Here is a 26,523-nt window from a genome sequence, read left to right on the forward strand (position 1 = left end):
GGGGGGAGGGCAGGGCCCCTGAGCTCCCACCAGAGAAGGAGCCTGGATGTTGTGACTTCCAGCAGCAGGGAGCGCGAGGGCGTGGCGGAGCCAGCGTGTGGATGGTGTGTTCAGGACGGAGCACTGTGGGAAGAGCCGAGGAACGGGGTCAGGCTGGCAGGGGAAGGCTGGTGGTGGGGAGGGAAGGGGTGGAGGGAGGCCCAAGCAAGGGAGGAGCCAGGGAGGCCGAGCCCGGCAGGGGTGTGCACATGCGTGTGCGTGTGCGTGTGCTTGTGTGTGTGTGAACTGGGGCGCGATTGTCCCGGGGCTGTTGGAGGGCGGATCCGCAGAGACGGGGCCCGCCCAGACCAGGAAGGGCCTCGCACGGGGGCAGAGGGAGCTGAGAAGGCACCGGAGGCTTCAGAGCAGGGCAGTGGCGTGACTCAGGAGCCGGCTTGTGCTTTGGGAAGTTTCGCTGGGCAGCTGTGCAGGGGATGGGCTGAGGCAGGTGGGCAGGAGGCAGCCTCAGTCAGTTAGGAGACTGCTGCAGTCGTCCCAGGGAGCATTATTTGGGTGGGGGACAAGGGGCCAGGGGAGGGAGAGGGAGCCCAGTGGACCGCTCCGGTGGAAGAGGTGGTGTTGATCAGAATGTAAAGGGTTTGCTCCCTGCAGGTGGAAGGGGAGACCTGCAGGCGGCTGGAATGGCCCCTGTAGGGCTTGAAGGTGGGAGAGGCCGTGTCTTTAGGGGCTTTTGGAGGGTTAAAGGGCAGGTGAGAGCCAGAAAGGACCGTCGTTTAGTGAGGCCCATGTGTGCTGGCATCGTCTTCCCAGGACTGTGTGCCTTAGGTAGGACTTTGGACCCCGGTGCCGTGGTTTTGTCGCCTGTAAGATGGGGATTCTGTGGCAGCCTGCCTGGTCAGGTCACTGTGAGAATCAGATCAACAAGCCACCCACGGCCCAGCCTGGGAGATGTTACGTTCTTATTTAACACTCGCCGCAGCCTGTCGGCAGCCTCGGGTCAGCTTGGAGGACCTGTGTGGGCTGCTGAGGCCACACGGCTAGGAGTGTCCAGAGTGAGGGTCTGAATCCGGGTTCTGCGGACCCCAGACTTGGCGCTCTGTCCCCCATGCCCACGGCCTCCCAGATGTCCGTAAAAGGCCCAGCCCAGAGCTCCTGGCCGGGGCTCTGTCCACGTTCCCTCCCGGTCCTGTCCCTCTGCACCCACCTGCCTGGACTGTCCCGAGTGGGCTGAGGCCAGGGCTGGTGTGGGAGCCATGGTGCTGGCCGGGGTCCTGACGGTAGTGGCTGTCATCAGCTAGACAGTGGCCACACTCGGCACGCGAGGAGGTGGGCAGGTGGGGACAGGGGCCAGCTGGGAATTACATGCACACGGGGTCCTGTGGTTCTTTCACTTTTCCAATCCCCACTCCCCGGTGCCTCCTCTGTGCCAGGCTTCTTGTGGGCACCGGGGGCACAGAGATGCACACAGTGCTGTCCTGGCCCTCCAGAGGGGAAACAGTGACCCTTCAGTGAGACACCACTAGGAGCTGGTGAGTGTGGGCGTGCTATGGAGTGGTGAAGCCAGACCTGGGTGCAGGGAAGGCTTCCTGGAGGAGGTGACGCTTGAGCTGAAGCCTATAGTTCACTGTGTTGGTGGGGAAGGTCTGGCACACCTCACAGAAGTGTCACTTGCCAGTAAGGAACTTGGCCTCTCTCCCTGGGGCTGCAGGGAGTTCCAGAAAGATTTTGAGCAGGAGAGGCAGCATCAGCACTGCTCCCTGTAAGACTCCTTCGGGCCGCTGTTCAGAGGGGCTGGAAAAGAAGAGGGTCCCCATGGGTGACCAGGCAAGTGATGACGGCGGCTTGTCCCAGCAAAGTGGGGACAGCAGTGGCAGGACTTGGTGGCTGGACTGATCCTCATCTTCTGGCGGGAGTGGCAGGAATGGAAGATGATGCTGGCATCTGTGGCCTGAGCAGCCACGTGGCAGTGGTGACCTTGGCCAAGTGAAGACGCTTGGGGAAGTGGGCTTGGGCGCGGAGATGAGTTCTGGCCCAGCTCAGCCTAGAGCATCTGAGGGTTGAGCCGTGGAAGCATCTGGTAGTCAGAGTCCTGAGATCTGGGTGACAAAGGGGCATGCACGAGGCCGCCCCGAGGAGAGGGCAGATGAGGGTGCCATAAGCCGAGGACAGAGCCCAGAGGAGCAGCAGGGCTTAAGGGGCCGCGGAGACGGGGCATGGCTCTGGGGCCTTGGTCAGGGCTTCACCCTCCCTGGCCTAAGGGATCTGCCAGCTCTGACCTTCTTCCAAGTGGCCAGAGGTCTGGCAGTGGCCGGAGCAAGGCGCAACGGGGGATCCCGGCTCACAAGCAGCTTGGGCGCTGGGGCTTGGAAATGAGCATGCGAGCAGGGTTTACCTCGGCAGCGTTTACTGAGCACCTCCTGCATGCTGGCCCCCATGTTGGGGGCTGGGGACACGGGGACGCAGCCATTGTCCCCACGCTCGGTGCTCACGCTGGGTGTGCAATACGGAAGCACCCAGAAAGTCAGGAGTATTGCCTCACTTTAAGCAAACCCGATCGGAAAATTCAGACTTTTTATGAGAGAAATTAGAGGCTGATTATTTGTTTTACAAAATACTTCACAGGAAGGTTTCCTTAAATAGCAGGAGTGGCCAGTGCATTGGTGAGTCCTGCTTGTGCCTGTGAGTTCCTTGCTCATCTTCGTCTCCTCTGCTGTGTGCCCGACTCCTCGGCCAGGCACATGGTTGTGAAGCTGCACAGGTGCTTGTTGGATATGGAGTGTCTGGGTGACAGGGTGCAGCTCCTTCCGGGGTCCCCAGCCTCCTTGGGTGGCAGCAGGTCCCCAGCGGCGCTGAGCCTTCCCAGTGGAACTCCAGCTTTAGGAGTCAGGCATGAGCCGCAGCCACAGCCTCTCTTCTGGCTTCCTGTTGGCTTTGTGGTGCTCTTGGTGACAGCAGGCAGGGGCCCGCACCCCGCTTGTTCCCTGCGCCCTGAACAGGTGGCTCCCTCCCTGTGTGATGCCCCTTGGTGATGCCCTGATGATGCAAACTAGGCCAGAGACTAGTCTGCACATCTCTGCACATCTCTGGTGGCCGGGCGGAGGGAGGGAGGAACCCAGGGGACATTGGAGGCAGTTGCTGCCATGCAGACAAGAGCTACTGATGGCTTGGACTGAGGGGCAGCAGTGGACACACAGGTGTATGGCCTGTACAGGTGTGCGGATGGACTGGAGATGAGGGATGAGGGAGAGGGCGGAGTCAGGCATGATTCCAGTGATGGGACTGAAGCACAGAGAGGTTTGGTAATGGGCCCACAGTCACACAGCCAATGGGGTCGAAAGCAAAGCCTCTGGCCCAGCATCTATGCAGGGGTCCTCAAACTTTTAAAGCAGGGGGCCAGTTCACCGTCCCTCAGCCTGCCGGAGGGCCGCTGGAGAGCGTGGTGCACATTCCACACATGCGCACTGTGGGCCTGGGACGAGTCGACTGCTAAGCAGGACAGGCAGCGGCAGCAAAAACACCGGTGGGCCAGATAAATGTCCTCGGTGGGCCGCATGTGGCCCGCAGGCCATAGTTTGAGGACCCCTGATCTGTAGGGTGCGGCAGCGGGGCCTGCGTGTGTCGTGGCCCTGTGGCCCGGTGAGCCCACTGGGTGGAGGTGGCGGGTGGGTCGGAGCCAGCGGGGGTGACGCCCGCGGTGGCATCAGCACGCTTCATTCGAGGCTCTGCTGAGCGCCAGGCATAATGGAGATTGATCGCGGTGTCTGCCCGCGAGCGAGGACCCCTTCTGCACTGCCCGCAGCTCCGTGAGGCAGGAGCAGCATCTGGAGGAAGAGTTAGCCTCGGAGGTGCTGGGGGAGGGGGCCGGGGCGGCCAGGTCAGGACGGTGGCCGAAGTCAGGGCCTCCAGCTGGTCCTTGTGACGGGAGCCACTCAGGACCTCAAATAAGAGAGCCTGGGTTCACAGCCAGCTTCCTCTTCCTGGGGAGGTGACCTTGACCTCGCTGGCCTCAGCCATCCGCTGTTAGGTGGAAGTTGCTCAAGGCGGGGACGTGCAGGACTTGGCACAGGCCTGGCCACAGCTCGTGCTCAGGAAGTGCTGGCTGCGGCTGTCCTTACTGTCCTCATCCGTGCTGCTGTGTGGCAGCAGCTGGTGGTGGGGTCCGTGGGCCTCTCTGGTTTGGGACGTGTCATGGTGCCGGGACCTGAGGCCCACTGACTCTGAGGCCCGGGCCCAGGTGCAAGTGGAGGCTTGCAGAAAGGACAGAGGAAAGGGGGAGGACACAGAAAACTCCAGACCCCTTGCCATTTTGAGGAGAATGGGGGATTGATTGTGTGAGTCCAAGAAAGACACATGCAGAGAAGGGACAAAGGATGAGATAGGGCCACCTAGATGAGGCCAGGTGGTGCTTAGAAACTGTCCTTAGCCTGATGGTACTAGGTAAACATGCTGGAAGCCCAGAGAGGGTGAGGGCCAGGCTCAAGGTCACACAGCAGCTATCACTGGGAGCAGGCCTGCCGGCTGTGGGGCCTGGGTGCTGTCCCCCTCTGTGCAGGAGGGATGTAATCATTTATCAGGGGAGTTTAATAATGAATGAAGTTGAAGTGTCTTTAATGCAGGCAGCAGGCCCGAAGTAATAAGGGACCCTGTATTAATTCGGAAGTTAATGAATATGCAGGTGTGTCTGAATGATTAATGGGGCTCCCGAAGGCCTTGGAAGGGGTGCCTGAGCTGTTGCTGATGGAAATATGAATATTGCATACATCTGGGAAGTCGGATAAAGCCGGGAGCAGGTGGGCGTTCATGAACCAGAGGGCTCTCGCAGCCACAGAGAGCCGGGTGTGCAGACACTCGGGGGCAGATATGTGATGTCATGGCTAAGCACTCTCCCTTTCTTGCAGTGTGATCTTGAGGAAGTCACCTAACTTGTCTGAGCCTCAATTCCCTCATCTGCAGAATGGGCATAAAAATATGACCTGGTTTCCGGCACCCTGAGCCCTCAGCACGGGCAGGCTCTTTGAGAGCGTCTGATAAACGCTGCTGTAGCCTTTTTAGAGAGGTGGTTGAGAAGAGCCACGGAAAGTACACCAGTGACAATTAAATTCCCTTAAGATGGACAGCACTTTACAGTTTATATGGGGTCTCTCATTGGTCTACCCTTTTGCCTCTTGCAGCAGCTGCATGGGGCGGGGGATGTGGGTCTTCCGGAGGTGGACGCTCAGAGAGGGCTGGCCCCTGCCCAAGCCGCTCGGCCAGCAAGGGGCAGGGTTGGGCCTGTGGATGTCAGAGGGGCTGGGGGTGGGACTGAGGCTCTGCCTGGGTAGGGCCTTTGGAGTATTTGTCAGGCCCGGGGCTGGGGGCAGGACCCCCCTTGGAGCCTCAGTTTCTTTGCCTGTCATGTGAGGGTCTGTCTGCCACTCCGGGTGGTTTTGAGGCTTTGATGAGAAAATGGGACACTGACCTCTCACCTCTGGTCGGCCTTTGGGTCGTCCCAGATATCCTTTGATGGCCAGACTGCTGTGTCGTGAGTTTGCACACATCAGTCTGCCTTGTGCGTGCCTGGGAGCTGTGGGTGCTGGGCTGTTTGAGCTGTGGGCCCTTGAGCACATTCCTCATCATCTCTCAGCCTCAGTTTCCTCATCCTTGCAGTGGCATGGCAGCGTGGCTGCCAGGTGTTAGTGCGCAGGGCCCGGCGCCGGTTGGGGCTGGCGAGGTGGCCCCTCTGCCCTGGGGCCTGGTCCCGGCCTGCGCACGGCGCTCTCGCTCATGCTCCAGCTCAGCCCAGCAACCTTACAGAGAGCCTGTGCGCGCCGTCGGGCCCTGGGGCTGCAGGCTGAGTGAGGCTGTCCACTCTGTCCCTGTCCTCGATGAGCCTTGGCCCGGGCAGAGTCGGTGTGAAACCAGCATCCTGTCGGGAGCCGGAGGACGGCCCCCAGACCTGGGCCGGCAGGGGAAGAGGCGCTTGTTCGGCTCCCCGTCTCCCCACTGGAGCCCGGCCTCGTCTCTGGCTGTGAGTACAGCTCCCAGCAGGAGGTGCTCAAAGAAGGGCCATTTGAATGAATGAGGGAGTGAACGAGTGAATGGCTGGCTGCTAGGCCCTGTCCTTGCCTCTCCCCAGCTCCAGGGCAGTGAGCTGGGGCGCAGCCAAGCTCCTGCCTTGGCTGTCCCAGGTAGACCCAGGTGTCTGTCTGGCCTTCAAAGGCCTCCCCCAGGCCAGGCTGGCTGGGGTCAGAGAACTGTGGGTAGTTGGGTTAAACCTTAGCAGTCATGGTCATGGTGCAGCTTGCTGTTGACAGATGAGGAAACCGAGGCCCAGAAGGGAGAGGGGCTGGGGGCAGGGCTGGGTTGGAGCCTATGCCTTGGCAGCTCTGGGTTGGCCCTGCAGTGTCCAGCCTGGCGTGTATTTATAGTCCCCACTGATCTATATTAACACTGGTCCTGCCCAGGCCTTTGCAGCCTCTGGATCTGAGGATGGCTTTGAACCCTCTGGGGGGCTATGGAATCAGAGCTCACACCCACAGGGAGGGGAGAATGCGGCTTCTCACCTTTCCCTTCCCAGCGGGGGGCTCATGCTGGGCCCTTCACCTGGAAAATCTTTGGCAGCCTGGGTTTGGCTCCGGCCACCCTTTGGCGTCTTTGTCTGGGGTTTGTAGTCACACCTTGCTTCCCTCCAGCTCTGCAGGGAGACTGTGCTTTCGGCATGAGATCAAGTGCACAGGCTGTGTGGCCTTGGGCAATCCAGGCCCCTCTCTAAGTCTCAGTCTCCTCATCTGTAGAATGGGCATCATTCCCAACCAACTTTGGTGTCAGGTGCTGATCACTCAATGTTTGTGAGCTGGGAGTCACTGTGTACACTCCTCACATCTCTCCCAGAAAGCAGTCCTCAGAGCCTGGAGGGACTGAAATGTCATCTCCATTTGACAGATGAGGCCAGTGAGGCCCTGGGGTAATGTGACTTACCAGGACCATGCACCTGTTGGGGCAGAATTCAGACTCATCTAAGTCTGAATGTTCCAGCTTCGCAGGACCCCTCCCCAGGGCCCCTGGGTCCTTGGGGCAGGCCACACTCCTCGCCCCACCAGCTTGGTTCCACCCCCTGGTCGCCATGGGAACAGCTCCACTAACTCTATGCTTCTCTTACAGAGCAGAGACGACTGGCCGCCCTGAGCGCAATTCAATTCAACAGACATTTACTGAGTGCCTACTATGCGCCAGGCCTTAGGCTAGGCACTGGGAGGGAGGGGCGCAGAGAGGAAGATGGGGGACAGTCCTCAGGCACTGGGCTGGGGGCATGGAGAAGACAGGCAAGGACTGAACAGCTCAGCAGGAGAGAGCCACTTGGAGGGCTGGAAGCAGCAGAGACCTGAGTTCAAGTGCATCACTGCAGAGCTGCTGTTCCCTGCCTGCACCTCAGTTTCCCTGCTTGTAAATGGGGGAGGTGGGGTGGGGTGATCTCTAGCACCCTTCCAGGATTTCATGGGCCATGCATCAGGGGTGGGGGCAGAGCAGGGAGCCCATCACTGTCCCTGATGAAGGCAAGTCTTGGAAGGCTTCTCAGAGGAGGAGGTGTCAGGTCTGGGCCCCAGCAGGTGTGCGCAGGTGGGAATGGCTCCCAGGCTTAGGAACAGCATGAGCACAGGTCTGGAGGACATGTGGGTGGCATCCCTGAATTCCATAGAGCTGTGAGGGGACGTGGGGGGCTGTAAGCTTAGGGAGAGAAGGGTTCAAGGGCCACACGTCAGGGTGTGGGCTCTATTCTGGGGCCAGTGGGAGCCACTGTGGGCTGTTGAGGAGGGAGAGTCAGGAACAGAGGGTCCTGCTCTGTGCAACCCACTTCTCTTCCCGCTCTCCCTGGGGTGCACTTCGGGATCATGTTCCTGTGAACCTTGCAGCCACGTGGCCATGGTGGTGTCCGCACTGTGCTAGGCACTTTCCACATTGGTCCTCATCGTGCGCCCCCATCACGGGGCATTAATGGGCCCAATTCACAGAAGAGGACACAGAAGAGGCTCAGAGAGGGAAGCTTCTTGCCCAAGGTTATGATCTGACCCCCAAATTCCCCCTGCTTCTCCTGTTACCTCTTGTTGAGGGGGTCCCTGTTCTGTGTGACCTCTCCCATCCTGGGGACCCTCCCTGAAGCCCTGGGGAGTGCCTGCCGAGGGCAGCTCGGTTGGGTTTGGAGCATGAGCATAGGAAAATCCCCGGATGTTAGCGGGACTGGCTTTCTCCAAGAGTTTCTGAGGTTCTGCCCTGGCAACTGCCTGTGAGATGAGGCATGAGGTGGGGCTCCTTCCCACTTTACAGATGAGCAGATTGAGGCCCCGAGAGTCATGTGGCTAGTCCAAGGTCAAAGTCAAAGGAGCAACAGCCTGGGCTGGGAGCCTTTCTCCTTATCATCCAACTAAGGCTGGAGGGAGGTTCAAGTTCCCTGAGATCTGTGCAAAAGCTGTCCCCCCACAGCCCTCCCCAGGCAGTGGGAAGACTGGCATTGGGTCACAGACCTAGGTTCAAATCCTAGTTTTGTCTGCATGAGCTGTGTGATCTTGAGCAAGTCATTAGTTACTCTGAGCCTCGGCTTCCTTATCTGTAAAGGAGTGAGCAGGCCTCCTTTATCCAGTCGTTAGCAGATATTTATTGAGCACCTGCTAGGTGCCTGGTGCTGAGGGAGAAGCAGTTGAGGGGTGAAAGCAGCGGCTAGGATTCTGGTAGTGACGGAGGAAGCCCAAGGGCTGTGGGGGCCCATGGGACAGGCCCCAGCCAGGTGGGGCGAGGCAGGAGGGCAGGAGAGGAGAGCAGGCTCCTGCTCCCGCAGGACCACGTGGGCTGGGCTCTGGATGTCTTTGGAATTTTCCCAGATCAGCTGGGAGCCAACGAAGGCTTTTCGGCAGGGGAGTGCCACGCTCAGATTTATGTTCTAGAAAGCTCATCCTCTGCTGGGTGGAGGGTGGACGGAACGGGGCAATAGGATTGCAGGTAGAGAGACCAGTGAGGGTGCTGTCTGAGAAACGCATTTTGGGGGAGGAAGGAGGCTGAAGCAGAGCACGGGCAGTGGGGACAGTGGCATGGAGCCCCCACTGGGGAGAGCCTGGCGGGCTGGGACGCCTGTCACTGGGTCTGGGAACCAGGAGAGAAGCGGGGAGGGGCGGGCAGGGAGGGGATGAATCCAGTCGTGGACACGGACAGGCGGAGTTACAGGTGCCAGAGAGGGGTGCAGGAGGCAGCCGGGCATGCTGGTTGGCTGTGGTCAGCTCAACGCTGGTATTAGTAGCCTCGGAAGGGGCCCAGATACTCCTGGGGTGGGGGTGGGGGCGAGCAGGACCAGGGCCTCAGGGAAGGCCACTGCTTAAGTGCAAGGGGGCGTGGCGTGGCCTGGGAGGTCCCCAGACCCGGAGGGAGCGGCAGGGCTGAGGTCCACCAGAGATGACAGAAGTCACACGTGCCAGGTGCCTTGCCCAGTGCCTGCCACCTGGGAAGGGCTCAGAGGGTCAGCCCCCGCCCCTTTTCCCTGGAAGGCAGAACCTTAGTCTGTGCCTTTGCTGTCCTGGGGAGGAGGAGCAGCCACAGAAGAGGAAGGTGCTGGATGGAGGAGAAGGGAGGAACATTTGCATGCACAGCAAGGCTGAAGCGAGGGAGAGAGAAAGGGGGAGAAAGAGAGGAAAAGAAATTACCATACACCAGGATCTTGTTATTCAACCTAATTTTCAAAGGACCACAGCTGTCGCACTGAGATAATTCGTTAATTATAAAGCCATTGTGCTTTGGCAATGGGAGAGAAACCGAGGCCGGGGACAGGCTGCAGGTGGATGGGAGCAGGCCTTCGGGGCGCCTGGCCCTAGAGAGGGGACAGGGACGGGGCAGAGGGGTGCGCTGTCCCCGGGACTGAAAGGCAGGCGCTGTCAGGCCAGGCCTTGCTGTTTTTGCTGCGGCAGTGGGCGGTGAGGCCCTACTGTGTGCCCGGCACGGCCACGCTCCACGAGCCAGGCCACGTGCGGCAGCCCACTCTACCGAGCAGTCGCCCTGCCCCCGACCCTGCGCGGTGGCTCTTCCCTCCACGGCCCTGTGAGGTGGTGCCCTTCTCGCCCCATTTTACAGAAGAGGAAACTGAGACTCAGAGGAAAGCAGTGGCTTGCAGGACCATGGCGTTAAGTGGCAGAGCCTGGATTTGAGCTGAACGTGGCTCCTGCCCTTCCAGGAGGGCTGGTCTTGGTGGGTCGGCCACATTGAGTCAGTGGACATGGGAGCTGTCACTTAGCCACACGTCAGGGCCGTGGTTTCTGCCCAGCCGGCAGTCATGGGGCGGCCCTCCCCCGGGCGTTTCCGGGGCTCCATGTCAGCCCCTCGGCACTGACACAGCCTCCTTTGTTTCCCGGCTGCAGCTGCAGGCCCCACGGCCTCGAGGCATCCTTCAGTCTGGGCTGGCCTCCCCGACCTGCTCCAGAGGAGCGGGTCTCGGGGCCAGGAGAGGGAATTTCGGCCCATCCCGGGCAGCATCTGTACTGCCCCTTCTGACCGCCTGATTCAAGGTTGTGGCCCAGGGAGGGGTTTCTCAGCCTGGCCCCGGAGGGCTCCAGGGCCCTGGTGGAGGCCCGGTCGAGGCAGGAGGTGGGGTGGCAGTCAGGAGTCCCAGGTGAGCAGTGCAAGGGGGCCCGGCGTCTGCGAGGAGAAGGGTGGAGGCAAGGCGCCATCCCACGAGCCCTCGGCGCAGGCTCTCCTCCACGGTGAGCTGCGCTGTGGCTTCAGGAGCCAAGGCCTCCGGCCTCTTGGGGTCCCCAGCAGCCTTGACCAGAACCCGGCAGAGTTTTGTGGGGTGAGAATCACGTTTGGGGGAGAGTGACCCTCAAATTCCAGCAAAACATGAGCCAGTAGGGTTTTCGGGGGCAAGAGGAGCAGTGGGCCTCACAGGGTGACGGGCGGGCCGGGGAGGCCCTGCAGCTGCTCCCTTGGCTTTGGGCCCCTCCCCGGTGGCCTGTCTGGAGCTGAGGGGAAGCTGTCGGTGGGTCAGGGCAGCTTAAAGTCTGGTAGAGTTGGTGGCTCATAGAGGCCCAGACTCAGTGGATTTGGGGACCAAATTGCAGATACATTCTAAAACCCTGAGCCCCAGACTCATAATTGGAGAGCCCTCAAAACAACGGATCTAGGATGTTAGTATCCTAGAGCCAAAAACCCAGAGCCGCAGACCAGGCAGGGTAGGCGGGGCTGTGGGTTTGGGCAGGGGTCGAGTGGCACCCTGGGGTCCCAGACTGAGAGGCTAATGGGGTCCCCCCATGCAAGCTGGGGTTCTCTCTTGTCGCTGGCCTCACAGACTTCAGCGGAGGGTCAGCGGGCCGCCACGCCAGAGAGGCAGGGAGGCAAACCCAGGTCAGCTAGATCTTCCAGGTTTGTCAGATCTCAGAGATGGGACTTTTGAAATAATCCACCTCCCAAGTTTGCAATATTGGCAGCTAATTAAAAAAAATTAAGACCACTGCCCAGATAAAGCAAGATCCCACAGCATCTCTCCTCTCTGGCGCCAGGGAGGGTGAGAGCCATTGCGTAGCAGTTGTGAGACCTCAGTTTCCTCATCTGCAAAGTGGGAATAACAGCCTGGACTCACAGGTTGTGCTGACCATTACGTGAGAAGTGCTTAGGCCCAGCCCGTGTGGGCACCAGTGACGCTTCACCTTGCCCGAGGCTGCCGTCCCTCCCCTGCCAGGCGACCTCTCAGAGGGCTGCACTTCCTGCCACCCAGAGCCTCCACCCGTGGGGCCGCAAATGTGCTGCTCCTGCCTTGGGACAGCCCCGAGGGTGTTAGAAGGCAGGGAAAAGTTCTCCCCTTGGGACCCTGGGGGAGGAACAGGTGGAGGAGGCAGAGCCGGGAGGGCGGGCCTAGCCGGTGCCTGGTACATAGTAGGTGCTCCATAAATGTTTATTGAATGAATGAATGGAGGCCGTGCAGGCAGAGGCGGCCGCGCGTGCGCAGGCCCTGGTGAAGGCGGGTCCAGTGGAGACTGGTGAGTAGTGCCCAGGGGCGCAGCTGAGTGGGGGCGGTGAAGGCCAGGTGGGGAGAGGGCAGGGGTCAGGCGGGGAGGTGGGCCAGGTGGGACGAGGGCAGGGGTCAAGTGGGGAGGTGGGGTCAGGTGGGGAGGTGGGGTCAGGCGGGGAGGTGGGTCAGCTGGGGAGGGCAGGGGTCAGATGAGGGAGTCAGAGTCAGTGGCAGAGGTGGGGCCCAGGGGAGGAGAGGTGAGGGCCAGGTGGGGGAGAAGGGGTGAGGGCGGGGTCCCCTGAATAGCCTGGAGGATTCTGGGAAAGCCAGGAGATGACCGCTGGGTGATGCCAGGAGGTGGATTTTAACGCAGGTCATCCCTGGTCGTGGGCCATGTGCTGTCCCTAGGTGCCTGGCAGAGGGTGGGTGGGGCGGGGGTGCCAGTGAGGGGCTGGGTGGCTGGAGCTGCCCACAGCACCCAGGCCGGGCCACTCCCATCAGGCCGTGGGTGGGTTCCCAAGGCCAAGGCCTTTGGTGAAACCCTCCACCTCTGCCTCTCCTTCTGCTGAGGCCTGGACACGGAGTAGGACGGATGGGGCGCCCTGGGAGCAGGGACGGACAGGGACCAGGTGTCATTGGGGTGACACAGTGGGCAGTTGGCAGGGCTTTGGGGCAGCCCCAGCAAAGCAGAGAGACACTGGTGCACTGCTGTCTTCCTCCAAACAGATGAGGAAACTGAGGCCCAGAGAGGGGAGGCACTGATTTGCCCAAGGCCCCACAGTGAGCCAGTCAAGCGTGTCTGAGTCAGAACCGCGGCTCCTGCTGCGGTGGCCTGCGGCGTGTGGGAGGCCGCGCCCCTCCTTGGCCGAGGCTGTGGGCCCCGGCGTGTGCTCAGTGCACCAAGGCCACGCCGGCCCACTCAGCCCACACCGGCGCCAGCCCTGCTGCCATGGGTGCGTTGTTCTCGCTAAGCGCTTTTGAGTGAGATGGTGAGGGCAAGGTGAGTGCGAGGCTGCAGTGCAGGGCACGTAGTAGGTGTGCAATAAATGCACGTGGGATGTGAAGGAATGCGGGCGAGAGTGCAGCTGGCGTCAGCGTGCCCGCCTAGCCCGGGTCGTGCTCCCTGGCCCGGGCCTGGTCCTCATTTCCCTGTGGCGCAGGCACAGCCGTGGCCCCGGGGCAGGACGACACGGGGCAGGGAGCGGGCGCGGCGGCAGTGAGGGGCAGGAGCCGGCTCCCTGACGCCGAGCAGCTGGCGTGCAGGGCTGAGGCTAACGAGACATGATTGAATGGGGTGGATGAAACCCGGCACCTCGGGTGAGACCTGAGCAGGCACTGCCCAGAGCTGCCGAGGCCGGGCGCGGGTGCCCGGGCTGCCCGGCAGTGTGTGTGAAGGGGCCTGGGGCTTTGGTTGGCATCTAGGACAAGGTGAGGACACAGCGCCGGCGCACACCTGGCCACGTCAACAGGAGCCGGGCGCTGGAGGGCCTCTGGTGCGATCCTCGCCGGCCGTGTTAGGCTGATGCAGGTGACACGTTGTAAGAGGGACCTTGACAGCCAGCTGGACCTGGGGCAGCTGCACCCAAGGGTGGGAGGGCCCCGACACCTGGCACAGGAAGAGCAGGTGGAGGACATGGGACTGTTCAGCTTGGGTAAGTGGCGTGATGACAGATCAGCAGGTATCGGAAGGGCCTTTGTGGGGTATAGGCCTTGTCCCCAGTGGCTCCAGGCAGCAAGTTGGGACTTATGAACAGAGGCATAAGGAGCCAGAATTGGCTTTGTGATAGAAGTTTCCAGCAATCAGAGCTGTTCAGGAAGGGAATAGTAGCTTCCGGTGGGCGCTGAGCCCTGCCACAGGAGGTCTGCAAGTCGTGGGAGGTCATCTCTGCACGGATCCTACAGAGCCTGGTGGTGCCAAGAGCTCAGGCTGGCCGGGGCTCCTGGCTGTGTGGTATTGGGCACGTCACTGCACCTCTCTGAGCCTCAGTTCCTCTTCTGTAAATTGGGAGGCCTAAGAGGGTCATGCGGCTAACAGGGAGGCTCGGTGTGTTTCTTGCCATGGCATGAGCACCCCATGGGGGTCCTCTTCTGATACCTAACACCCTGACTCGGGGCCGGCGGGGACTCCAGGGCCTCCCCCATCCCCAGCCTGAGCTCTCATTGCACACCGCGTGCCGAGCACCGCTGTGTCCGACTGTGCTCTGGGCGCGGGGTGACAGCACTGAGCAAGACCAGGTCCTGCTTTGCTTTCACGCTGGGGGTGGGCTAAGAGGGGGTGATGAGGAAGGACTAAATCATGTCCGTGTGGAGTGCTGCGAGGGGACCAAAGCCAGGGTTGGGTGACGGGTGAGTAGATGTGGTGGCAGGGAAGGGGGTGGGGTGGGAGCAGTTGAGCAGAGAACTGAATGGAGAGCCCGCAGTGGGCTGTGGGGATGCTGGGGGAAGAGCATTCAGGCAGGGAGAACAGCACGTGCAAAGGCCTGAGGTGGGGTGTGCCGAGGGCTGAGGAGCACAGCTGGCCTGGAATCAGGACTTCTGACCCACGGAGGAGTCGGAGTGTCTCCAGGCTTGCTCGGGCTTGCACACGTTTCTCTGATAGGGAGGGACACAAGGGCAAGAAACCCACCAGATGGCCAGTGCATGGCCGGTCCTGCTGTGGCCCAGCCCTCTGGAGAGCTCTGTGAAAGCAGAGGCCCCAGTTTTCTTATCTGTGCAATGGGCTAAGAGCACCAGCCTGCAGGGTTGATATGAGATTTAAGGGGCATGAGATATCAGACACAAACAGGCCAGAGAGGCTCCTTAATGTGCCCGATGTCACACAGCTCAGCATCCAATCCCAGGACTCTTTGCCCTCAAAGTCCCTGCCCTGCAGCTGGGCCTGATTGAAATACAAATGGTTAACTTACCAAAGGGTAGATCAGCAGCCAAGGTATAATTATCCCATTTTACAGATGAGAAACTGAGGCCCAGGGCAGCCTGCCCAGGAACCCCAGTGAGGTGGAGGCAGCAGCAAGACCTAGTGCCTAGCCCCCTGGCCTGGGTCTCTGCCCCGAGGGGGTGGCAGGCTTTGTCCCTGAGGCCAGAGTGGTCTCTGGGCCCGCTGGCCTGGTGCTGCGTTTCCAACAGAGAGGTGAGGCGCCGCCTGCCCGAGAGTGCTGGCTGGACCCCAGGAGTCCCCGGTCTTCCTAATCCTGGGTAATGGCATTGATACAGCCAGTGACAATGACACCTCGGGGAGCCTGGGCCAGCCTGGCCCAGGGAAGAGCCTGTGCCAGGGCCTATCAGCTGCTGCAAATGAGATTTCCCCGGCTGAGCCTCACGTCCCTGCTCCTGGGAGGCCGGATACAGACTGTACCTCCCTCACCCTCTCCCCGGAGCTGACCTGTGTCACCGAAGGAGTGTGGCTGTATGAGCAGGAGCCCAGGGCGGTGCATTTGTGGGTCCTCCTGCTCTGCACAGAGTGTGTTGGCCTCCACCGTGCCTTAGGGTTTTGTAGGAGCCCTGGGTGGCACTCACCTTGTCACATGGGGAGAAACTGAGGCTCAGAGAGGGCCTGTCTGAGACTCAAACACGGTCTCAGAGCTGGTCAGGCCACGTTGTCCCTGCTGACCTCGCTGCCCACATCTCCGGCTCTCATCCACCCCACCTCGCTCCGTCCATGCTCTCCCCCAGCCGGGGAGCGGCCGAGCCACGGAGCCCTCCACACTCCACGGTGCAGGGAGGGCTCTCCTGGGGGCGGAGAGGCCAGGCCTCCCCTCTGGCTAGGGAGCTTGGTGGGCAGCCGGTAGTGGGGGACATGGGGGGATGTGACCCCAGGGTTCAGTGCGGGTGAAAAAGGTTGTGAAGTAATAGCGACAAAACCCACACCGACAACAGCTGCCCTTCGCAGAGCCCAGCACCGAGCTTGGCACTTCGTGCACCAGAGCTCACTGCACCCTCACAGCTCACCCCCTTCCTGGTGAGGAAACTGAGGCCTAGGCCTGGTGTCCCAGGTTGGCTGGCAGCGAAGCCCTTGTTGGGACATGGTAAGATCCCGGAAGGGACTTGGAGTTGGCAGATCAGGATCTGTCACTGGCACCTGGGTCCTGAGCCTGAGCTGCTACCAACTTGGTGTAGGACCCTCCCCCTGTCCTGCCCTCAGTTTCCCCTCTGAGAGGGGCTCCAGCTCTGGGACTTCAGGATTCTGAGTCCACAGATGGGCCAGGGAACCTGTGGCACCTGGGCGGGAAGGGCACAAAACCAACTGGAGCTACTGGCAGCTGATTGCGACCGGAGGCCTGGAGAGGGTGGCATCTGCCCAGAGTGACCCAGGAGCGTGTGCCCAGCTTTGTTCTCAGAGCAGCAAGTGCCTGCTGGGCTTCACTGACTCCTCTCCCTCTGCTCTGCCCAAGGACGTCCCTGTAAGAGGGGACATCCTACAGTGTGTAGCCGGCAGACCAGGGACCTGCGGGAGATTCCTGGATACCATGATGCCCCCTGGGCTTGCCACATTCCTTTTTTCTGTGGTGGAAGGAGAGGGACCCTTAAGAGTGGTGCTGGTGGGCACTTGGCACTTGTCAGGGGGACAGGCTCTTGCAGTGGGGGCAGGGTCTGGTGAGGCCGGGGGAGCCGGGGGCACTGCTACGAGGTCGGGAACACGGCACCCGCAAACACCTGCTTCCTGCATGGCTGCGCCCCTCCCCGGCTGCATGGCGTGGGCTGGCGCCACTGAGGCCCTGCGCGGAAAAGGCCTCTGCTCGCAACAGCTGCTCCTGCCCCCTGCTCCCTCTGGGCTGGTCACAGGCTGCATCTCGGTGGCTCAGCCAGACCCGGTGTCATCTGTCTCCCTGGCCCCTGGGGGGCTGAGGGCAGCAGGTGTCCATGTCCCTCACCCCGTCTGTCATGTGTGTCACTGCGATCGGTTCCTCGACCTTGGGCGAGTCCTCTATCTCTCCCTTGCTCTGCCGCTCCTGCTCGCCGGCCGTAGTGTTGCTGTCCTGTCCTCAGCGCTCAGCTCCTCTCCATCCCTGTGTGTCAGCCCTGGAGTGTGGGGTGGTGCCTGTGTGTGGGAGGATCACCCTCATGGGAGGAGGGGGAGGGTGTGACCTTGCCCATTTGGTCCCTGGGACCCCAGGCCTGAGAACACCGGGCTGGCGCCCCCCTGCCCACTCCGTGAGTGGGTGAGCGGCTGGGTGGGGGCCAAGTGCTGCTGTCAGCACCTTCTCGACCTCTGCTTCCCCTCCCGGGCTGTGTCAAGCCTCGACGGGCTGCAGGCAGGCAGCCCGGGGACGGGGACAGGGCGGCTGACGCACTCGGGACAGGGTGATGGAAACCTTCTCCCCTCCTTGGTCTGAGTCACAGGGGAGAGTGGGAGCTGGGCCGTGGCCCAAGGCATCCTGGGAACCACAAGGAAGAGGAGAGAGGGCCAGGGGCAGGGTCACCTTGAGGGCTCAGGTGGCAGAGCTCAGAGTGGCTGGGTGGGGGCACAGAGGGTCCTACCCTGGGCCATTTGGGCAGGGCAGGGCTGGGGAGGCCTGGCAGCCTGGGCCCCTTCTCCTGCCCCTGTCCCTCTGCCCTGGGCTACCTTGCACCCCGGCAGGGCCCGGCTCTCCCAAGGCCCCTGCCAGCTTGGTCTCCCAGCACGCGGCCTGGCTGAGGAGGCCTGGCTGGTGGTCTGAGCAACTCTGATCTGAGGAGGGGGCTGGAGGTGGGAGCACATATGCACACAGACATGCATGTGCAACACACGTGTGCTTAAACATGTCAACTATGGTATAGGCGGGTGCCTGTGTTCCCTGGTGTGCCCCCGACACACATGTTCCCGCTCCTCCACACGCGAGCATGTGTTCCTGTAGCTGGTGCACAGGACGTGCACTGCACATACGTGTGCACACGCGCCTGCTGCACATTGCCTGCTCGTACGCGTCAGCACACCCCTGCACCGGCACGCTGAGCCACCTGCGTGTGCACCTGCATACAAATGCAGTCCCCGGACATTCCCTGGCGGGGAGGAGGGGCCGCACTGGAGCAGACAGGGCTCTCTGACAGGCCGGCTCACGCGTCCCTGAAGCAGCGAGCGTAGAGGCTCAGCCTCCTCCAGTGCAGCCTTTTGGCCTGTGGGAGGGGAAGCTGCGGTCCAGAGAGGGGCAGAAGTGGCCTAGGGTCCCCCAGGAGCCAGCAGGCCATGTTGGACAGGAGCTGAGACCTGTCTCCAGCCCTGAGACCTTTGCCTGGCACAGCCAAGGACAGAATGCTGTTTGCTGCCTGGGCTCCCCTTCCTGCCCGGCTGCCTCCGCCACCCCCCGAGCTGGTCGTGCAGGGCACCAGGAGGTGAGAGGCAGGCTCGAAGGTCCCAGTGGGTCACCTAGATGCTCTGCTCATCTGCCACCTCCTTGGCAGAAACAGCTTGCCTTGGACTTCCTCCGGCTTCTTCCCCCACCCCGCTTTCCTTCCCTCTGTTCCAACCCTCTGGAGCTCATGCTGTAAATTGGTTTTGCTTTCACGGCAAAGGTTCGGAATTTTTTTCCAAGCACTCTCTTTCCTGGAGTTTCCCAGGAGGAGGAGCAGGAGGCGGAGGTGGCACTTGTGAACAGTCTCCAGCTTTCTCTGTCCAAATGTGGATTTCTCAGGCCTCATCTTCACATCCCTGGCCCCTGCCTGGGGCAAAGGGGCACTGGGATCTCTGTAGTCGAGAGCACAGGGGGGCGGCTGGGGCTGGGTTCTGGTCAAGCAGCTGTGTCCAGCCTGCTGGGCAACCTGGGCGAGTCTCCCCTGGGCCTGGGGCTCAGTTTCCCCACTTAGAAGGGGAGAGTTGATGAGATGGTCTGTGAGCTGTGACCCATGCCCCCTCTGCATTTTGGGGATGGGCAGCATGAGTCACCTGTTTTTTCCCCGTCAGATGGGCTGGACAAGAACCTGGCCTCCACTTTACAGATGCGGAAATAGACTCAGAGAGGTGGTATGTTTACCTGGCTGGTCGGCGCGCTGGTCGGGCTCCGGGCCTCCTGACTCCTGGCTTGGGCTCACGTGGTTTGGGAGCCTTGATCCTGGCCCAGGCTGTGCTGTGTTACTTGGAGCAACTCCCTGTCCCTCTCTGGGCCTCTGACTCTCCAGCCATGGAAAGGGATGTGGGGCTTCAGCCATTCTGTTCCAGAGGCCTGAGGGCCCCCTACAGCAGCCAGGTGCTCCTTGGGAAAGCACTTTTGGGAGATGCTACTGGGAGTGCCTCTGGTTTCCCGGGCTCTTGTCCCCTCTTTCCCTGGGCTCTGCTCTCCTGTGGGATGAGCTCTCCCAGGCCCTCCCCCTGCAGGAGACCCTGGCCTCTGCCTCCCCCAGCTTGGAGGGGCCCACAGCCGAGATGCTCTTCTCCCCCTCCCCCATGGAAGCTGAGACAAGGGAATTATTTTTGGAACAAGAGCAGTTACACAACAAATGAATTATTTATCTTTGGGCATGGAGGAAAGGAGGCATTTTGCTGGGCTGCTTAATCCTTTATCTGGATTTGGGGGTGTCCACTTGGGTACGTGGACATGTGTGTACAGGCCTGCCTGCCGTGTGCAGAGTGTGGGTGTGCTCGTGTGCGTACCTGTCCATGTGTGCGTGCCGTGGGGTTCTGGCTCACGTGGGGGCGTGTGGTCTTTGTGCGAGCCAGTGGACAAGTGCAGCCTCCAGTGTGCCGGGCTTGCGTGCCAGTGTGTGTACCTGTGCCCACCTGTTCCTCTCCAGGGTCCCTTCCCTGCCTGGTCCTCAGACCCTGTCCCCACTCCATGCCATTCCTTGTCTCTCCTCCCAGCCCCCCAGGCCCCCTCCCCCTCTTGCCATCCACCAGCCCTCCCTTCTTTTATGTAACAGGGACCCCAGAGTGCTCGCTGGCACAGAGGCCCCGGGACAGGGTGTGGAGAAGGGACTGAGGCCTGTGCTGGAGCTCGAAGGGGCTGCCCTGAGCCCTGCACTGACCCGGGCCCCCTCTTGGTGCTGCCTTTCAGGAACCAGGTGCCGATGGGTCTCTCCCTTCCTGCCCCCGTCTCTCTCGCTCCCCCTCAGTGCTGCACGCTCCAGCCTCCTGTGGGAATCGTCTGAAGCTCTGAGCCCAGAAGCCAAGGAGGAAGCGGAGGAAGAGGGACAGGAAGTCAAGCCCCGAGAAGCTGTGCTACTTCCCAGCAGGAGACAAGGCCTCTGTCCCTCCTGGGTCACCTGCTCCAGCACCCCAGGAGGCCCCCAGCAGTTGGCACTGGCCGTGCCCGCCTCGCCTGGGGCCCCTGTGCTGGGGGTCGCCCCCAAGATGGTGGCGGCCCCGGGGAGGACTGTGCTGCCAGCCCCAGCCTCCAGCCACTAGGCCCCCAGCGTCCCGGCCCCTCACCCTGAGCCCGGCCGTCGTGGGGGCGAGGCCAGCGCCATGCTGCGCCTGGGGCTGTGTGCGGCGGCGCTGCTGTGCGTGTGCCGGCCGGGCACCGTGCGCGCCGACTGCTGGCTCATCGAGGGCGACAAGGGCTACGTGTGGCTGGCCATCTGCAGCCAGAACCAGCCGCCCTACGAGACCATCCCGCAGCACATCAACAGCACCGTGCACGACCTGCGGCTCAACGAGAACAAGCTCAAGGCCGTGCTCTACTCCTCGCTCAACCGCTTCGGGAACCTCACCGACCTCAACCTCACCAAGAACGAGATTTCCTACATCGAGGACGGCGCCTTCCTGGGCCAGTCGAGCCTGCAGGTCCTGCAGCTGGGCTACAACAAGCTCAGCAACCTGACGGAGGGCATGCTGCGCGGCATGAGCCGCCTGCAGTTCCTCTTCGTGCAGCACAACCTCATCGAGGTGGTCACGCCCACCGCCTTCTCCGAGTGCCCGAGCCTCATCAGCATCGACCTGTCCTCCAACCGCCTCAGCCGCCTGGACGGCGCCACCTTCGCCAGCCTGGCCAGCCTGATGGTGTGCGAGCTGGCCGGCAACCCCTTCAACTGCGAGTGCGACCTGTTCGGCTTCCTGGCCTGGCTCGTGGTCTTCAACAACGTCACCAAGAACTACGACCGCCTGCAGTGCGAGTCGCCGCGGGAGTTTGCCGGCTACCCGCTGCTGGTGCCCAGGCCCTACCACAGCCTCAACGCCATCACCGTGCTCCAGGCCAAGTGCCGCAACGGCTCGCTGCCTGCCCGGGCCGTGAGCCACCCCACGCCCTACTCCACCGACACCCAGAGGGAGCCCGACGAGAACTCGGGCTTCAGCCCCGACGACATCCTTTCGGTGGAGCCACCGGCCTCGTCCACCACGGATGCGTCCACGGGGCCCGCCATCAAGCTGCACCATGTCACCTTCACCTCGGCCACCCTGGTGGTCATCATCCCACACCCCTACAGCAAGATGTACGTCCTGGTCCAGTACAACAACAGCTACTTCTCCGACGTCATGACGCTCAAGAACAAGAAGGAGATCGTGACGCTGGACAAGCTGCGGGCGCACACCGAGTACACCTTCTGCGTGACCTCGCTGCGCAACAGTCGCCGCTTCAACCACACCTGCCTGACCTTCACCACGCGGGACCCCGTGCCGGGCGACCTGGCCCCCAGCACCTCCACCACCACCCACTACATCATGACCATCCTGGGCTGCCTCTTCGGCATGGTCATCGTGCTGGGGGCAGTTTACTACTGCCTGCGCAAGCGGCGCATGCAGGAGGAGAAGCAGAAGTCCGTCAACGTCAAGAAAACCATCCTGGAGATGCGCTATGGGGCCGACGTGGACGCCGGCCCCATCGTGCACGCCGCCCAGAAGCTGGGCGAGCCCCCCGTACTGCCCGTGTCCCGCATGTCCTCCATCCCCTCCATGATCGGGGAGAAGCTGCCCGCCGCCAAGGGGCTGGAGGCCGGGCTGGACACGCCCAAGATGGCCACCAAAGGCAACTATATCGAGGTGCGCACGGGCGCGGCCGGGGACGGCCTGCCTCGGCCTGAGGACAACCTCCCGGACCTCGAGAACCAGGGCTCGGCCGCGGAGATCTCCACCATTGCCAAGGAGGTGGACAAGGTCAACCAGATCATCAACAATTGCATCGATGCCCTCAAGCTGGACTCAGCCTCTTTCCTAGGGGGCAGCGGCGGTGGTGGGGAGCCCGAGCTGGCCTTTGAGTGCCAGTCCCTCCCTGCAGCCACTGCCACCTCCTCGGCTGCTGCCCCTGCGGCGCTGGAGCTGCCCAGCTTCCTCTCGCCCCCGTACAAGGAGAGCTCCCACCACCCGCTGCAGCGCCAGCTGAGCGCTGATGCTGCCGTCAGCCGCAAGACCTGCAGCGTGTCGTCCAGCGGCTCCATCAAGAGCGCCAAGGTCTTCAGCCTGGACGTGCCTGACCACCCAGCCACCCCGGGGCTGGTCAAGGCTGACTCCAAGTACATCGAGAAGGGCAGTCCCCTCAACAGCCCGCTGGACCGGCTGCCGCTGGTGTCCGCGGGCAGCAGCGGGGGCAGCAGTGGGGGCGGGGGCGTCCACCACCTGGAGGTGAAGCCGGCCTACCACTGCAGCGAGCACCGGCACAGCTTCCCCGCGCTGTACTACGAGGAGGGCGCCGACAGCCTGAGCCAGCGCGTGTCCTTCCTCAAGCCGCTGACCCGCTCCAAGCGTGACTCCACCTACTCACAGCTCTCCCCCAGACACTACTACTCAGGGTACTCCTCCAGCCCCGAGTACTCGTCTGAGAGCACGCACAAGATCTGGGAGCGCTTCCGGCCCTACAAGAAGCACCACCGGGAGGAGGTGTACATGGCCGCTGGCCACGCCCTGCGCAAGAAGGTCCAGTTCGCCAAGGACGAGGACCTGCACGACATCCTCGATTACTGGAAAGGGGTCTCAGCCCAGCAGAAGCTGTGACCCTCTTCTCCCCGGTGAGGTCGCAGCTGGAGGGGTAGGCCGCTGGGGGAAGGGCCCGGGCGGCCGGGGCGGGGCAGACCGGGGGCCGGGGCCGAGAAGGGGACGCACACGCACACCCGCACGCACGCACCATGCACACACCTGACCACCACCTGACTGTGAACAAACCAACATCCGACAATAACGGACAGGAAAACAAAGACACATTTTCCTTAAAGTTTACAAACTGATACCGAAACCAGTCGTCTTTACTGTGCTGCCCAGGGACTCTGCTGGGGTGTGCGGGGCTGGGGGGCGGTGGTGGATAAGCAAGGAAGCCAGAAGAGGGTGTCGGGTCTGGGGCTAGGGCCAGGTTTGGGGCCCAAAGAGACTGGAGTAGAGAGAGACCGAAGCCCCTCTGGGGCAGGAGAGGCCCCCAGCTGGGGGATGGGTCACTTTTAGATTTGGCACCAGATAAACATCGGGCATCATTTCCCTCCACTTAGGGGTGGGGAAACTGAGGCCCAGGGAAGGAAGTGTGAACCCCGGGTCCTGCAGGAAGTTAGGCCCAGAGCTGTCCTCGGACCCCAGCAGCTCCCTGTGCCCCCCATCCTCCCACCACCCTCTTCCGAAGCTGTGGTCTCCTGGGGCTGAGGGACTTGAGAATCAGGCAGGTGCTTTTCCTTTCTAGAAAGCCCTACAGCAGTGCTCAGAGTGTAGAGCTGTGATTCCTAGTCCTGGGGGCCCTGGGAGAGGAGAGGGGTCCTGCTGACAGAAAAGGAGCCCAGGCAAAGGGACATCCCATCAACCCCCTTCAAGTGTCTTCCAGGGGGCCTGGGGAGTGGTCTGTGGGGTCTGAGGAGAGGGGTGTGTGGTGAGCAGGCCGGCTCCCACGGCATCTCAGGTGCAGGCCCCCGCACCCCAGCCCCCAGCTTCCCTGGTCCTCCGAGACCCCTACCCACCCCAGAAGGGCAGCAGTGCACTGTGATGCGGGGTGGGGGGCAGGGGCGGCTGTAATGGGGACTCGCTGCCTGGGCCCCACATCCTGGTATCTCGGGCAGGTCCCAGCCTGCCCAGGGGCAGGAGGGCTTTCCCACCCACCTATCTTGGTGGCCCATCCCTGCCTCACCCCCTGGCTGGAGGGGCTCCCGTGTTTCCATGGAAATGGCCACGCCCCCTTTCTGACCCCTACCCAACATCCAACAAAGCACAAACAGTGAGGTCCCCGCCTGCAGGGGTGGGGCACCCCTCCCCCTCCTAGCCACCTCTGTTGCCATGGCAACCCGGTGCCTGGCAGTTGGTGCCCAGAGCAACCGTTGGGCTCTGGGGCTGCTCTCAGTGTGGGTGGCAGAGGGGTGAGGGCAGGGAGGGCTGGGCGACACTGCCTGTCTCAAGAGCAGGGGCTTCCTGGGGCCAGGGCAGGAGGGCAAATTTAGGTCTTGAGACGGTGGGGTCTTGGACTGTCAAGATCTGAGGGGCCAGAGTCCATCACTCCCTCACGTTAGGGTGGGAGATGGGCCAGTGGGGGTGGGCACGGCCTACTGGGCATCTTTGCCGCCTGCCCACATGCCCCTGGGCTCCCCCAGGCTCAGGATGTGGGGAGCCCTCAGCTCTCCTCTGTCCCTGCCAGAGACCTCCAGCTCCTGGCCTGTTGCCCACATGGGTGTCTGAGGGGTATCAGGGGTGTGGCCTGAGGAGTGAGGGTGGACTGGGGTGGGACCAAGACCTGTACTGGGGGGCTTTGACCAGGCGAGCTAGTGCCATCCCTTCGGGGGGGGCTCCAGACCCTCCTACTGGGCTGGGCGTGAGGAGGGCGGCAGGGCTCTCCCACACCTGCTCTGGGTGGGCCAAGCCCAGGGCTCCCTTTGGGGGGGTGACATTTGCAAAGAAAAGACTGTTCTCCTGGGGAGAAGAGGGGAGGGGCCTGGCACAGATATGCATAGCAGACCTCCCCCAGCCCCCCAAAACCTGCCCCACTCCTCACACCCAGTCGGCACAACTGAGAGAAGCAGGCGGGCAGAGAAGCCAGCGGTGTGAGAAAGCAGATTCCCTGTTATATTTGCATGACGATTTTACTGTATTTTTCTGAGCAAACATCTGTCGTGTATGTGCCAGTTTGTCCAGACTCCCCCGCCTTCCCCCCCGCCACCCTCCTTTCCCAAATCCCTCTGTTTTGATCTGACGAGCAGCTCTTGAAACCCAGGGAGGGGCCAGCTCTGCAAAATACCTAAAACAGGTGCCACCAAGACACAGCCCTGCCCCACACCCACCTCCCGTCTTTCTGGGCCTTGAGCCCACAAGTGCCACCCCCCATCCATCCACTGCCACCTCCCCTGCCCTGGGTCCAGCCCTTTCCCCACCTGGGCCAGGGCGGGCAGCCCAGGGACACTCCAAGAGCTCATCTCCCAGCAGGAGGGATGTGATGATCCTCTTACTGTCCCACTCGTTCCCATTTTGCAGATGAAGAAGTCAGGGCCCCCAAAGAGGGGTCTGTCGATGTGGCCAGCCAGGTGGGGAGGGCAGTCACACTGCTGAGTACAGGAGGCCAAGAGCTTGAGGCTTCGTGGGAGGCTTTATGGCAGGCTTGGGGCCCCAAGGGAGGACCCATGGCAGGAAGGAGCCTGGCGTTGGCTGGGCCTCACTGGAGGTGGGGCTGCCCCCAGGGAGGGCTCTGTCCTTGCCGGTTCCCCATCCTTCCTGGTTGAAAATGACCGATAAAAGCCTCAACTGTCTACCTGCAGGGGAAGGGCCCCATCTTTACCTGAGGACCCTGGCACTCTAGGAGGTGAACTGACCTGCAGGATGTAGGTCGCATGGTTCCTTGTGAGGCAGAGCCAGGTCCCCAGCTGCCCAGGCCAGGCCCCTTTGGGGAAGAGCCCACCTGGAGGCTCTCCTGTGTCCTGCCTCCCGTTCAGGATGAGTTTTCCCCAGTGGGAGCGAAATATTCGCAAAAGATGAATGACCGTCTCCACCGGGGAGTCTGGCAGAGGCCCTGTGTTTGTCATGGTGATGGGCACAGTGGGCCTGGGCAGGCGGGAGGGAAGGGGGGCTGGTAGGTGGGGGAGCAGCCAGAGGTGTGGGCGCTGCACCCTGGACCCCCCGAATGCGGTTGCGCCTGGCCTGCCCGGCCCTATCAGAGCTGTCCTTTGAAGCCTACTCCTGGGAAGCGGCACAGATGTGGCCACTCTCTCCTGGAGGGCACGGTAGGCTCAGCTAACCCTTTTTTGGAGCTAATGACCTTCCAGAAGCAAAAAGTGGAGGTTGGTGGGAATAAAGCTCAGTCTGGTGTGGACACCTCCTCAGGGGCCCTGGGCTGGCATCTCCCTGCCCAGGAGGGGTTTCTCTCTGCCCACCAGGGCCCCTTACCTCTGCACCCCTCCTGGGGGCAGCCCGTGCCGGGAAAGGGCTGGGAGGGGTGGGGGTGGGGGTGGGACACCCACTGGGGAAGGCCAGGCCTGAGGAGCCTCAGAGAGGCACCTGGGGAGCAGGGTGGAGAGTCTGGGGCTGGCCAAGGGCCACCCAAGTTCCCAACTAGAAGTTGGTCACCCGCTCCACTCCACTCCTGGAAATTTAGCTGAGGGGGAAGCTGAGGAGCAGGAAAGGAAAGGAAATCTTCTAGGGCCAAGATGGGACAGGCAGTAGGGATGACAGTGATGGGTCCCAGCTTATAAGGGGCCTAAAAAAGCAAAGGGACAAGCACGGAATGTTCCCCAGTGAGGGCAGGTGGGTTCTGTGGAGAATTAAAACAAGG

At 62.0% G+C, this 26,523-nt stretch overlaps 1 protein-coding gene across 2 annotated transcripts in view; it reads left to right on the top strand.

The window, feature by feature from the left end:
- Positions 1-26,167, top strand: part of ELFN2 (extracellular leucine rich repeat and fibronectin type III domain containing 2) — a 44,209-nt gene extending 18,042 nt beyond the window's left edge. Inside the window, exons 1-2 of one of the 2 annotated variants that reach the window (XM_076007004.1) lie at positions 9,188-11,987; positions 19,924-26,167. In XM_076007004.1, coding sequence (XP_075863119.1) covers positions 20,334-22,793 — 2,460 coding nt within the window. In that variant the 5' untranslated portion in view covers positions 9,188-11,987; positions 19,924-20,333 and the 3' untranslated portion in view covers positions 22,794-26,167. Of the gene's footprint in view, positions 1-9,187; positions 11,988-19,923 lie in introns of those variants that run through there. The other variant, XM_012787163.3, reaches the window with a different exon arrangement.
- The last annotated feature ends 356 nt before the right edge of the window (positions 26,168-26,523 follow it).

The sequence above is a fragment of the Microcebus murinus genome, chromosome 10 (assembly GCF_040939455.1).
Source record: "Microcebus murinus isolate Inina chromosome 10, M.murinus_Inina_mat1.0, whole genome shotgun sequence".
Classification (NCBI taxonomy): domain Eukaryota; kingdom Metazoa; phylum Chordata; class Mammalia; order Primates; family Cheirogaleidae; genus Microcebus; species Microcebus murinus.